This window comes from Zalophus californianus, chromosome 16 (assembly GCF_009762305.2).
Source record: "Zalophus californianus isolate mZalCal1 chromosome 16, mZalCal1.pri.v2, whole genome shotgun sequence".
In the NCBI taxonomy this organism is placed as follows: Eukaryota; Metazoa; Chordata; class Mammalia; order Carnivora; family Otariidae; genus Zalophus; species Zalophus californianus.
In genome coordinates this window covers 12267508-12280597 of record NC_045610.1, presented here as the reverse complement: position 1 = coordinate 12280597, position 13090 = coordinate 12267508, and the positions used below count along the sequence as shown (strand labels likewise).

Genomic DNA, 13090 nt, shown 5'->3' with positions numbered 1-13090 from the left:
CCCTCTCCCACTCCCCCTGCTTGTGTTCCCTCTCTCGCTGTGTCTCTCTCTGTCAAATAAATAAAATCTTAAAAAAAAAAAAAAAAAAAAGAAAGAAAGCAGGCCTGTCTGCTCCCCACTATTTCTGCCCCCAGATCCTTCCTTCTCACCCAACATGTGGCCTGGGTGAGCACCTCCCCCTGCCAACCCCTGGGGGGAAACGAGGGCGCCTGTTCTGCTCCTCCACCCTGGACCGCCCACCACCCAAGAGGTCAGCCCTGGGATTACAGCCCCGGCCCCGCGACCAGCCCCGAGCAGCTGGTCACAGTGGAGAGTGTGACTGTTGAGACGGCCGACCTCAGACAGGCCCGTCATCCAGCCCTCTGAAATGTGGCACGGGCCCCCAGGCGGCCCGCATGGCCACGGGCTCCATGCTGCTCACTGAAGGGCACCGGTGCATCCTCCCAGCCTCCTCTCCCCAGAAATGCCTCAGAGCTTCATCCGAGGCAGAAGTAGGGCAGCCATGGGCGGGAGGAGTCCGTTGTCTGGGGACAAAGGGTGCGGAGGGTACAGGAGCCGCTGGGGGTGCTGCGGAAGGCTTTCTTCCCAGGAGGCAGGAAAGGGGCTGTGGGCCTGGAGGCGGATGGCACAGAAACCCACTTTGGGGCTGACTCACAGGAGGGGCGCGGCCGCCGTGCCCTACATCCAGAGCCCCGCGGCCTTTGTCAGCCACTTCTCCTGCGGGGTGCTAGGCTGTGGTGCCTGGGATTTTTCTGGTTTCTTCCCACCAGCTGCCCACCCTGACTGGCTCCCCGCCATGGCCCTGACCTCCCACAGCGGCCCCTTCCCAGTTCTCTGCCCACATCTATGCCGCGCCTGAGGGCTGCTGGGCTACTCACCCTGGTCTTCAGAGGACCCGAGGAGGACAGGACAGTGCCCCTCCTCCCTCTGTGTCCCTGGGCCCCCGGCTCTGCGCGACAGACACCTGATCCGCCCTCATCCCCGCCCCTCCCTCACGACCCCACTAGTGCAACCTCCTCGTTGCTGGGACATCTTTCCAAGCCCTCCTATGGCCCGCACCTCCCCAGGAGTGAGGCCTCAGGCCCCTGCATGTTCTTCAGGGACATGTGTGATGTGGCCCCCACCGGACCTCCAGCCCTGGCCGGACCGGCCCCCAGCACACCGGCCCACCTGCCCACCATCCTGCCCTGGAGCTTGCTCTTTGCTCCCGGGCCCACCCCAGTGCCCTGCTCCCACCTGGCAGACCCAGGAGCTCCCAACGTCTCTTCCCACCTTCCCGCCCGCTGCCCCTCTCTGAGCCTTGGGCATCCTAAAGCTCCGGCCTGAGCACGAGGCATAAGCCGCCTGGGGGCCCCGCTGCTGCAGGTGGGTGACGGGCGCAGCTCAGGCCCCCCTGCACGCGCTGCTCCCACGCGTGTCCTCTGCCTGTGAACACAGCGCCTTCTGAGCTCCTGGCTCCCCTCTGCAGCCTGCAGTACCCCAGGCCCCAAGCGACTGTGGACAGAGAGGCCCCCAGGCAGATGGGGAGGGCCCCAGAGACTGCCCTGGGCGCTGGAGGAAACTGAGGCCAGGTCTGCGAAGCTGGCTGGGGGCTGAGAGCGGGAGCCCCTGATCCAGCCCATCAGAGACGTGGGCACCTCCCACATAACCTGCCTGCTGGGCTCCTTCTGTGGGCTGCCTCCTCCGTTCTGTCCCTGTCCCCAAGACTGCCTTGCTCTTGTAGCCTCCCCCAGCTGCGCTCCTTCTTGGGCTTCCTAGTTGCTAGAAGTTGCTGATGTCATGAGGACCTGCGCCCAAAAGCCCCTGAGCCATAGGCAGTGGGGAACGCAGAGCAGGGACAGCATCGTCCCCCCACGCCCCCACCCGATCCAGACCCGCACCAGCCCCGCACCAGCCCCGCACCAGCCCTGGCTTGCGGCCCAAGGGCAGCAAATGGCAATCCCACCTGGCCCGGCAGCCAACCAGCTGGATGAGACACAGTTAGGACCTCCCAGGCTTCCCAGGCTAACCACGGACAGGCAGAGGCCTGGAGGACGAAAGTGCCCAGAGCCTCAGACTTAGGGGCAGAGCAACGAGCCAGCCGGGTCCCCCAGTGCTCCCCACGAAGATGTCGCAGATGGCACGGCAGGCAGGCAGCGCCTGCTCCCGCCTGGACCCAGAGTGCATCTGCTCATGGCCCCCAGCCCTTGAGGTCTTACCTAGGAAGGTCCCGGTGAAGCCCAGTGCAAAGAAGCTGGAGAGCACAAACGTGCTGCCCACTCCCAGGAGCGCGAGGCCCATGCGGTAGGCCGTGGGGTTATCCAGGCTCTCCATCTTGGGCTGGCTCAGCATGGCCTGTGTGAAGCTGGGGGGGGGGGGGGGGGGCAGGCGGGAGGTCAGATGATCATTGCCATGGACAGGGGCTGCCCTACCCTCCCCCTTCCCACCCTCTGTCCCCCGGGGGACCCCAGAACAGCCCGTCCAGGGGTCTCAAACTCAGTGTCTGCTGGGGCCAGGCAGGTGATGCCAACGAGCAAAGTCGGCTGCCGGTGGGGTGCAGGGGACCTGGAGGGCACGGCCCTGCCCAAGGGGGGCTGCCCTGCAGTGCCAGCACCCCCCCCACTGCCACCAGGGAAGTGACCGCGAGAGGGGCCTGGGCCCTGCTAACGTTTTTGGTTTTCGAGAAGCCAGACATCAGGACTTGTATTTAAAATCCCCTAATGATTACAAATAGGCAAGAAGGACAACCACGTTAGACTCCGCGTGGCCGTGAGCCAGATCCAGCCCAGGGGGCCACCAGTTTGCAAACTCTGATTCCTGTCCAGTTAGCAACCGAGACTTCACAGGAAAATGTGGCTCCAAAAGGAACAGATGCGTGCCCCTGGCTGCGCCCGTGTGCCCCTGCACTTGGCATATGCTGCACGTGCTGGTGGCATTCCAGGCCCCTGGCAGATGCAGTGCCCCCTGGAAGCCTGGGGCATGCTCGCCCCTTCCACGGCCTCCATAGTCCCTGCGCTGGGCTGGCCACATCCTAGGTGGCCCCACAGAGGCTCCCTATGTCTTCCCCAACCTCCCAAATGGCCCCAGCAAGCTCCTTTTGGGGCCTAGCCATCGAAGGCCTTGTCAACCAGCAAGTGACAAAAGCAGGGTGAGCATGCTCGTGGGTTTGGAGGTTCAGGTTCTCCGGGTGGCTACTGAAGACGGGAAGGCATGCTGCTGGCGGGGCAGAGTGGCTGGGCTCGTGGTAACGCACAGGAGCATGTTCGGGCTCTGCCTCGCTAGTGGAGAGCTGGTACTGCTGGGAGGGACACGCTCAAAGGAAAGGATGTGTGTGGGAGCAAGTGCATGTGTGTACCACTAACCTACACTTCCCATTTCCCCACGATTGTAACACTCAGAAGAGACATGGAGCTCTGCTGTCTCGTACAGGACAAGTGCTTGCACTCACTCTGTACCAGGTACGTCTTAGCAGGGCAGCTCACTGTCTACCTACCCACCCACTCAGCCATCTGTCTGTCTAGCCTCTATCCATCCACCTACCCATCCATGAGTCTACCCTCCATCCGTCCTTCCATCCGTCCATCCACCCATGTATCCATCCATCCATCACAAAGTACCTCTATTCGCAAGGCTCTTTCAAGCAGAACAAATTCACCATCCTCACTCATTCATTCCACTGGCAAATTCAAATTGTTGTAAAGCTATCCTAATGTTAAGCTAAAAACCACCTCCCCAGAATGTTCTTCTCCAACTACTTTTAGCTCTAGGAGAACAGAGGCTGCTTCTCCTTTCCTCAGGTATCTCCCGGGTATCTGGCACACACCAGTCAGGATGGGTTATAGTACATATTCATCAACTGCAGGAAAAGCAGCACCCCCCCATCCACTGCCTTACCCTCGGCCTGTGGGCAGAGGCCAGCATGGTGACCTGTCCAGGAGCGGCACATATGTCAAGGTACACCCAGCCACCGGTCATGCTGCCCACACCCCCAGCTCTCCACCCACCACTGACCTCCTTCAGCTTTCCTGCGGCCCGGGCTCAGGGCCACCCTGCAGATCCAGGCTGAGCTGCTGGGATGGGCTCAGGGTCATGCACACCCTGCCGTTGTACCTGCCCACACGCACACCCATGCCCCACCCCTCTATGCCCTCACCTGACTTTCTGGTTAACCACCGGCCCTCACGCATGGGGCAGCCCTGTGACCCAGGCACACCTTCAACCGTGCTGACCCAGCAGCTCAGGCCCCAGAGCAGGCAGCTTCAGCACTCGGCCGGGGCACCCTCCCCACCTCTACTGTCTGTAGTAGGGTGCAGGCCCTGGCAAGGCCGGCTGCCCCACCCAGAGCGGGGCTCACCTGCGGGCCCCTGGCTCCTTGGCAACCGCGGCACGAGGGACCACCCAGCAGAGAAAGAATGCGTATGGGGGGGTGGGCGGAGGTGATGCTCAGGCCTCTGTGCTCTTGTGCACTGGGGTACCCGCCCCCTGCCTGGCTCTTGGGCTCTACCTCCCTCAACATAGCCCTGGCACCTGCTCCTCCCTGCCTGGGCTGACCCCTGGCCCCCAAATCTAGGGAAATGAGGCACGGTGGGCAGCCTCTGGCCAGCACAGCATACCCATCTGCCTCGAGTGCTCTGGGGGGCCCCTCATGGCGGCCCACTGAAAGGGCTCCTGGCAGAAGAGCAGCATCAATGTTCAGACAGACATGGGTGCCCGGAGCCTTGGTTTCTGCCTCTGTGTGACAGTGACAGTAACCCCACGTGGCCCTGTGCAGAGCCGTGGCCAATGGCTGTGCCCACTCCGGTAAGCACGAAACACGTCCGGCTCTGCCTGTGGGGCTTGCGCACAGCGGGAAGGACAGAGGTGTGCAGGCAGGGTGACACCACGGGCCACACGATGACCACACGGGACAGGGGGCCCAGAAGGCCACGGCCAGGCTTAAGCTGCGATCTGATGAAGACGTTCCCCAGGAGAAGGGGCTGCGCAGGGAGAGAATTCCAGAAAGAGGCACAGCCCCGGCAGAGGCTGGGGACAGAGCCCAGCACAGGAGCCCGGGGTGCAAGTAGCCTGCAGCAGAGCCCTCGCCCTGGGGTCGTTTGGCCCCCAAACGTGTGTGCGTGTGTGCGTGTGTGCACACGCGCGTGCACGCTGAGTGGGAAGTCACTGCTGCGGGGGCGCAGAGCGGGAGAGCGTCCAGCGCCCAGGGCTGGGGCGCCGAGCCCAGCCACAGCCCCGATGGGACCAGATCCAGGGTCCCAGAGAAGCCGGCCTGAGTGGCACGCTCCTCTGCCAGGATTCTCTCGCATCATCCAAGAAGCACTCAAGTCGCCTGACCCTGAGTGCACACGGCATGGCGGCAGATGAAAATGGGAAAGGTCTCGCTCTGACCTCTGGCGTGCCGGAAGTAGCTTCCCTGGGGAACAGCCTTGCAGTGAAAGCCATCTGGTTGGAAGCAGATGGAGAATCCTAAGAAAAGGCAGATCTAGGGCCACTGATGGCGAGGAGAAAGCCCTGAAGTGTGGGGGACGGCCCCAGACTCGACCCGGGCCTCCATCCACCTGTGGCTCCTTTTCTATTCCTTCGCCAATGGGAGGAGAGGAAGGGAGGGGCCGAGGGGAAGCACTTTCCCACTGGCCACAAAGCCCGATGGGGCTGCTGTCTGGGGTCAGCAGAGAAGGCAGGCCATGCCCTTCCCGGGGGTTCTGTTCCAACGCCCTGTGCACCGTCTGGCCCCACAGGCGTCAGGGTTCCTGGAATGGCAGGGCCCGGCCCCAATCAGGTGATCTGTGGTGTTCTAGCTCCTCCATTAAAGCCAGGAAGGCACAGTCCATTCCCCACGGAAAATTAATGGAGGGATGAGTGGCTCTATGAGACACGCTCTCTGTAATAGAATGAAGTAATAGGAGGCAATTTCCTTTGGAAATATTCCGCACTGGGGGTGGGCGTGGAGAGACTCATCCATTTGTCTCAAGTTCTATTTTTAAAACTGGGATTGAGCTTTCGGTCACCAGTGTGACTTGAGGCTGTCTGCGCTCTGCTCCCCTGAAATCCGGGAACCCAGGGTGAAGGGAAGGGGAGGATGTGACAGCCACACGCCAGGCACCCGGCTCGGCCACGCGTGGCGCCCACAGCCCCACGACAGGCCTGTTCCCGTGTCTGTCTGCAACGGACCGGCACTGACAAACCTCAGTCCTTCAAGGGCGTCCTTACCAGGTTGTCCAGGCGAACCTGAGCAGCAACTCACTTGATTCTACCTCTCAGGCTTAGGTTAGCTCATGCCTCATGGTTCAACCCAACGAGGCAAAACTATGGGGCCTCCAGTGGGCTGACTTATTTTTTCCTAATCCACGTTAAAATACACCTATATGTCCTAAAACGGAAAACAAAAATATTCACCTATGTAACCCCCTACAAAATCGTCACCTAATGAGAATTTAGGGTTAGGATGCTGTACACTGAATGAACGCATCACCTTTTCGAAGTGTTTCCAAAACCCATCACAGCCCGAGAGAGGGTCCGTCCCTTCCCCAAGGCAAAGCCCCCATGCCCGCAGGACCTGCAGAGTTAAGGCTGACCCCACCCGTGCTTCCTGCTCCCTCCGCCTGGAACTCCCTCCCACCATGGGGCAGGCAGCCCTCCGTGGGGCTCCAGAGCCCAGGTCCGCAGAATCCCTCCCCCTGGGTGTGGGCTGCCCTGCAAACACAGGTGAGGGCATTTCCAGATGTAATTACAGCTCATTGAAAAGGAGATTTACGGTGGCCAGGTGGGGATGGACTGGAGGAACCTTCCAAAGAGGGTCTGGAGGTCAGAGAGAAGTCAGAGAGCCTTTCTCCTGCTGGCCTGGAAGCCGAGCCCCACGCTGAGCCACATGCCTCGGAGCGCTGCAGACACTAGGAGCGAAGGGCCTACAGCAAACGAGGATCAGAGGCCTCCCACATTCCTCGAGCCTGGGGGAGCCCACCCCCACCCTGTTTTCGGGCCGGGCTCTCACCGCCCCTTCCGACAGCCCTCCTCGGCAGTGATCCGCCTGGTTTGCTGGCTCCTTGGTGCGGCCACTGGGCCATCAAGGCCTGTCCTGACCTCATCCTGTGACAGTCCCCGCGGGGCCCTGGATACAGCAATGACTGGCACACAGATGCCACCGGGACAGAGAGCCACATGTGCGGATGCCCCAGCCATGGGGCGGGTCCACGCACGGAGGGCGCCTGCGCCCAGGCAACTAGTACCCGGAGGGGCAGAAGATTTGCCCCCCTTGCTGCGGCCACAGCCCCGTTTCTGCTGAAGGTGTACCCCAGCCTGTGCGTGGAGGCTACCTGCCCCTGTGTGCCCGCCCCCATACCTGCATGCCCCCCGTTTCCACACGACCCCGGGCACTGCTGCAGTGCGCTGGAACACAGCTCCACTGAGTCACTGACCAATACAGCAGAGGCTCCCCAGTGCCCTGTGCATCTCCGTACATGTGTCCTGAGGCCGATCTCCCCCCCACGGAAAGATGGGGGGGGCCGGGGCTCTGCCTGGCTGTCCATGCTGTGCCGTTGCTGGCTCCAGGCCACCAGGCTCCCCCACCCCCACCCCAGGAGACTGGCTTTGCAGCGGATGCAGCAATCAGGGAGGGGGCTTCAACAGATGTCCCCCCCCCGCCCGGGACCCCTCATACCTCCCTGTCCATGCTCCACAGCCAGAGCAAACAGGTGTGTGCTGATGGCCTCTAGAAAAGGAGGCTACGCATCCTGTCGGCAGCCCCCAGACCACCTCTGGTTGCCTGGCTGGTGCAGACCAGCTGACACGGATGCCTGGCCCTGCCCCTGCCCCTTTGTACCGGCCGCGACCGTGGGCCCCTGGCTTCATGCCTGGCAGACCTGCTGCCCAGCGCTCTCCTGACACCCCTGCCCAGGGCTTGAACAGGCACGTGATCTGCGCTCCATTCAATTGTCTGCACGGGCACGTGTGCGTTCTCCGCCCACCACCCCAACTGCTGCCCCCCCACCGCCATGGAGGTTGTGGCTTACAGAGAGAGAGAACAGACACACTGGAAATGTCCAGACCAGGCAAATCCAGAGGGACAGAAAGCAAATTCGGATTTTCCAGTGCCCGGGGACGGGGGCGGGGGCAGCATGTGCTTAATGGATACAGGGTTTTCCTCTGGGGTAGAAAAGTTCTGGAATTAGACACAAGGGGCTGCTTACAAGCGTTCTAAATGTCACTGACCCATTTCAGAGAAATGGCTAAATGGTGAATTTCCTGTTATGTATATTTTACCACAAAAGAAAAAGAAAACACACCTCTAGGAATCAAATGAAGGCATGTATGAGAAAGGACCGGGGAAAATATGAGGCGGGGGGAGGAGGCAGAAGGCTACAGGCAGTAGGTCTTGCCAGCTAGTCTGGCAAAATTGATTGGTCTTGCCGGGATTCTCACAAGCCCTTCTAGAAGCCCCACCCACCCGCCATCACTCCCTGCGGCAGAGGGATGGACAAGTGGGAGAAGGCGGGGGGAGTGCCTGCTGATCCGAAAGGTGAGCAGAGAAAGCAGTCCTGCCTGTGAGCATCTTCCCTCTCGTCCCAGAAACTTCCTGGGGTGGCTGGTCCCACCAGGAGAAAAGTCATGGGCCGGAAGGCAGACACCGGGCCAGGACAACACCAAGAGCGGCAAGCCGGGGAGGAGGACGAGCTGAGGAGCTATCACCTATAAGAAGCTGGGCATGCGGGTCTCCTTCCCAGCTCTCCCCAGGCCCCGGATACAAGAGTGAACCAGGGAGCTCCCCTGTCAGGGAACCAGGGACTCGGGGCCCTCTGGCGTTTTGCCTCTTGCCGGCATCCTGTGCAGGAGAAGTGCCTAATCCAGGCAGAGGGGCCCCTCTTTTACCCACTTGCTACTGGTCCCCCAGGGGAGCATGGAGGTGTGACCACGTCACTGCCCCATCCAGGTTGCTATAAAATGTCGCCCGAGGCAGGGCCACGTCTGCTCAGCCCGGGATCCCCTGCATGGCCACACACTCGGTGAGGAGCTGGTCAGTTGAGGATGGACGACCCCTTCTGGAGAGGACCAGGGACCCCTGCTCCATTTCAGGCAGGAGACCAAGAGAGCCCAAGTCACCTGCTCCAGGACCGCCCGTCGGGAGCAGAGCTGAGGCTGCCCGGGGCACCTGCCCCTTCCCCAGGCTGCTCTGACTCACACTCCCTCCCAGGGTCCCGGACGGCATCCACCAGGGGGACCTGGATATCCAAAGGCAGCCATGGGACGACTTTCCTTTCATGGAGCCTAGGGGCCGGCAAACCACAGCCTGTGGCCAAATCTGGCCCTGCCGACTGTTCTAGTAAATTCCGTTTCATTGGAACTCAGGCACGCGCATTTCTTTACACACTGACGTGCTGTCTCTGGGAGTCACAACAGAGATTACGTGGCCCTCACAGTCAGAAATGCTATCTGGCCCTTACAGAAAAAGTTTGCTGACACCCGATATGAAAGATCATAAAATTATGCTTCTAGATGAGCTAGAAGGGACCTCAGTCACCGACTAGCCCAGGGGTTGACAAACTATTTCTCCAAAGGCCAGAAAATAAATATTTTCAGCTTTGAAGGCTGAGAGGCAAAACCCGGGGTATCATGTAGAGGCTCACAGAACCATTTAAAAACGTAACCATTTGCACAACTCAACGATGACAAACAACCTGATGAAAAATGAGCAAAGGACTTGAATAGACATTTCTCAAAGGAAGATAGATGGCCAATAAGCACATGAAAAAAAGTGCTCAGGGGAACGCAAATCAAAACAGTTCACACCCTTGAGGATGGCCATTATCAAAAAATAATAACATGAGCCTGGGTGGCTCAGTCGGTTGAGGGTCTGACTCTTGATTTCGGCTCAGGTCATGAACTCAGGGCCGTGGGATGGAGCCCCTCATCGAGCTCCGCGCTGAGCGTGGAGCCGGCTTGGGATTCTCTCTCTCCTTCTCACTCTGCACCCCCCACACCCTCCAAAAAAAAAAAAAAAATAGTAACAGCAGGCCCTGGCAAGGATGTGGAGAAACAGGAGGTTGCGGGCACTGGGTGGGAAGGTAAAATGGTACAGTGGCTGTGGGAAACAGTACGGCAGTTCCCCAGTTACATGCAGAATTACAGAAGGACAAGCTTTACAAAAAAAAATTCAAAGTGCTTTTATTTTTTACCCATTTTATAGAGATATAATTGACGTAGAACTCTGGGTGAGTTTAAGGCATACACGGTGATGACTTGATGTACGTATATATTATAAAATGATTACAATAAGGTTGGCTAGCGTGCATCACCTCACACACTCAACGTGTGTGTGTGTGCGTGTGGTGAGAAATTCTAAGCTCTCCTCTCTCAGCAACTTTCAAGTATACAAGACAGGATTAACTATCCCCAAGCTGTGCATTAGATTCCCCAGAACTTATTCACCTTCTAACTGGAAGTTTGTGCCCTTGGACCAACATCTCCCTGTTTCCCGCACCACCCCCCGCCCCCCCCACCCGCAGGCCCTGGCAACCACAAATCTACTCTCTGTTTCTATTAGTTGGATTTTTTTTAGATCCCACATATAAGTGGCATCATACAGGATTAGTCCTTCTGTCTAGCTTACTTCACTTAGCATTATGAAGCAAGTTCTGACACGCGCTCCAACAGGGATGAGCCCTGACAACATTATGCTAAATGAAATAAGCCAGACGCAAAAGAACAAAGACCGTGTAATTCCACTTATACGAGATTCTAGCGTAGCTCATGAGACATAAAAAGGCAGGTGGCTAGCAGCGTTGGGCCTTGGGGGTACAGTTTGCCAACCCGTGAGGAGTTCAACACCCAGCTGGGAGACAGAACAGAAAGGGTAAGGAATTCATTCATTCATTCATTCATTCATTCATTCACTCCACAGGGGGAGAGTGTCTGCAGGCCGTGTGGGCACAGGCTCCTTAGGGAAGAAAACAAAGGGAAAAGAATCCGTTGAGCTGGAAGGGAGCTAACAGGGCTGGGCTGCAGGCCAGGGCGGGGGCTGGGGAAGAGGGAAGGAGGCCGGCGGGGTCTCCGGGCCAGCTGAGTTTTCAGAGTCATTGAGGGAGGGACCCCACGGGTTGGGGTTGGAAGGCTAGTGCGCAGCACAGGGGGCCCAAAGGTGCCCAGCAGCCAAGCCGGGATGTGGGCCTCTTAGCCAGAGCAGCCACGAAGGGCCTGGCTGCCAGGAGGGTCCCTTCCTCCACACCCTTGTGCCTCCCTGTCCCTTCCCTCAGCTTCGGCACCCCTCCACGCGGGAGCCCGAGGGGATGGTTTCTCTCAGCCGCACGGTGAGGGCGGTTCGCTCGGGAGGGCAGAGTAGCGCCCTACAAGCTGAAAACCCGACCTGGTCCGTGAACTCACTGTCCCGGCTCTGAGAGGCCCGCGGCGCCTTCTTTCCTACCAGATCGCAGGGGGGGCCTGACCCCACAGGCCACCCCCGTCCAGCCCGGGCCCCGCCAGGCTGGGGACACCGAAGGATCACTGGGGTGCGTGAGCAAGGGAAGGAGGCAGCCTCCCCACTTCATAGGAGCCCTTTGGTCAGGGCCAAGAGTGGCAGGGTCCAGAAACAAAAGGAGACGAGAGCGGTGCATGCACACGTGAGTCGCACACGTGAGTCGCACACGTGACAAGACTGGGACGGACCCAGGTCCCCTGCTCGGAGATGGCCTCCGCCCAGTTCTGCTAAGAGAGCCCCGCCCCGTGCCCTGCTCACAAAAGGGACGGAAGTGTGTACGGGGCTGAAGTGCAGATAGCCTCCCAGGAGACACCAAGAAACGGGGAACCGAGGTCCCAGGGGTGGGGGCAGACCAGGCCCAGGGCGGGAGGGCGGCGCCGAGAGCCCCCCTGTGCCGGCCCTGCCAGGAGGGGCTTTTTCTGCTGAGCAGCTGAGGACCCTGAGGCTGGGAGGCCACGGCGGGCCCGGCGGGCCTCGGTGGGCAGGACAGGCACAGGCCTGTGTGGGCCAGCCCCTCTCGCCCCCAGCATCCAGGGCAGCCACCGCCGTCCTCTCTGCATTTAGCCCGAGTGTTCACTGATGTCTGCATTTGGCCCTGGTGATCGACTGGCTCACAGGAGAGGCAAAGCCTGACCCTCCTGGGGCTCACTGTCACGTGGGTCTTACATTGTACCAACGAACGGCCTCGGGGCTCTGCGGGAGCTGGGCTGGAGCGGGGTGGGGGGTGGGGGGGTCACCCTGGGGCTTCTGCACCCACCGTGCGGTCAGGGGGGCTCTGGGAGGTGCCGCGGACGCCGACGGCTAACGTGGGAGGAGAGGCCAGACCCGGCCAGAGGTGAGGCGAGAGAGAGAGAGAGAGAGAGAGTCCGGGCAGGGGCCCTGCCAGGGGCCTGGGAGGAGGTGACCCAGAGCCGCCTGACACGGCTGGGCCTGTCACTGTAAGGAGACAACAGGCAGGCCGCCTGAAAGGCCAAGAAGCAATGTCCATGGGGGGGGCTGGCCTTGGCGGGGCCCCTCCTGGCCACACTCCCTCTCCTCACTCCCGGGAAGGCCAAGCCCGCAGGGGTGTGGGGCAAAGATGTCCCGGGCACAGAGACGGAAGGCCGGGGCCCTGGCTCTCGCGGGGTGAGAGTGCGAAGGCCCAGGCAACATGCACGCCCCTGCCCTTGGCATCGACAGAGGCCGCTTCCCACGTGCGAGGGACGGAGCACCCAGCACAGCCCTCACCCGCCCACCCCAGGGCCCACAGGGGAACATGGAGACCAGCTGCCACCTGGCTCCCCGATGACCACTCCCAGGTGGGGGCCGGGGCCACCAGAGCGCCTCATCCGTCGTGACAAGTCAGGGATGGGGACTCTCCTGGGCCTCGTCTGTTTTCTAAAGCACCGCGTGAGCCATGCTCAGTCCACGAGCTAGCGAGCCGCCCACAGAACCGAGGTAGGACCCGAGGCTCAGGGACGGCCAGGCCAGGCTGGGCCACACAGCCTGCAGGGCACTGCGCCTCCCGTCTGAGCACGAGTGCGCGCCGCTGGCCCAAGCGCGGCACTTCATCATCTAGGAGTTCGCCTGCTCTCTCCGCTTTCTTGGACGGCAGGAAGGTAACAACATGTCAAGTCCAGAGTTGAGCTGAGCAGCTTGCTGGCACCA

At 60.5% G+C, this 13090-nt stretch overlaps 1 protein-coding gene across 13 annotated transcripts in view; it reads right to left on the bottom strand.

Moving 5' to 3' along the window:
* Window positions 1–13090, bottom strand: part of PEMT (phosphatidylethanolamine N-methyltransferase) — an 88275-nt gene that overhangs the window by 3932 nt on the left and 71253 nt on the right. For 12 of the 13 annotated variants that reach the window (XR_003515380.2, XM_027568273.2, XM_027568280.2 and 9 more), the window contains one exon: window positions 2199–2344. The exons of the other annotated variant lie outside the window; for it this stretch is intronic. Coding sequence is in view for 11 of the 12 variants with exons in the window: in XM_027568273.2 (XP_027424074.1) it covers window positions 2199–2344 (146 nt within the window). In the remaining variant the exon portion in view is untranslated. The remainder of the gene's footprint in view (window positions 1–2198; window positions 2345–13090) is intronic. 13 annotated transcript variants of the gene reach the window in all.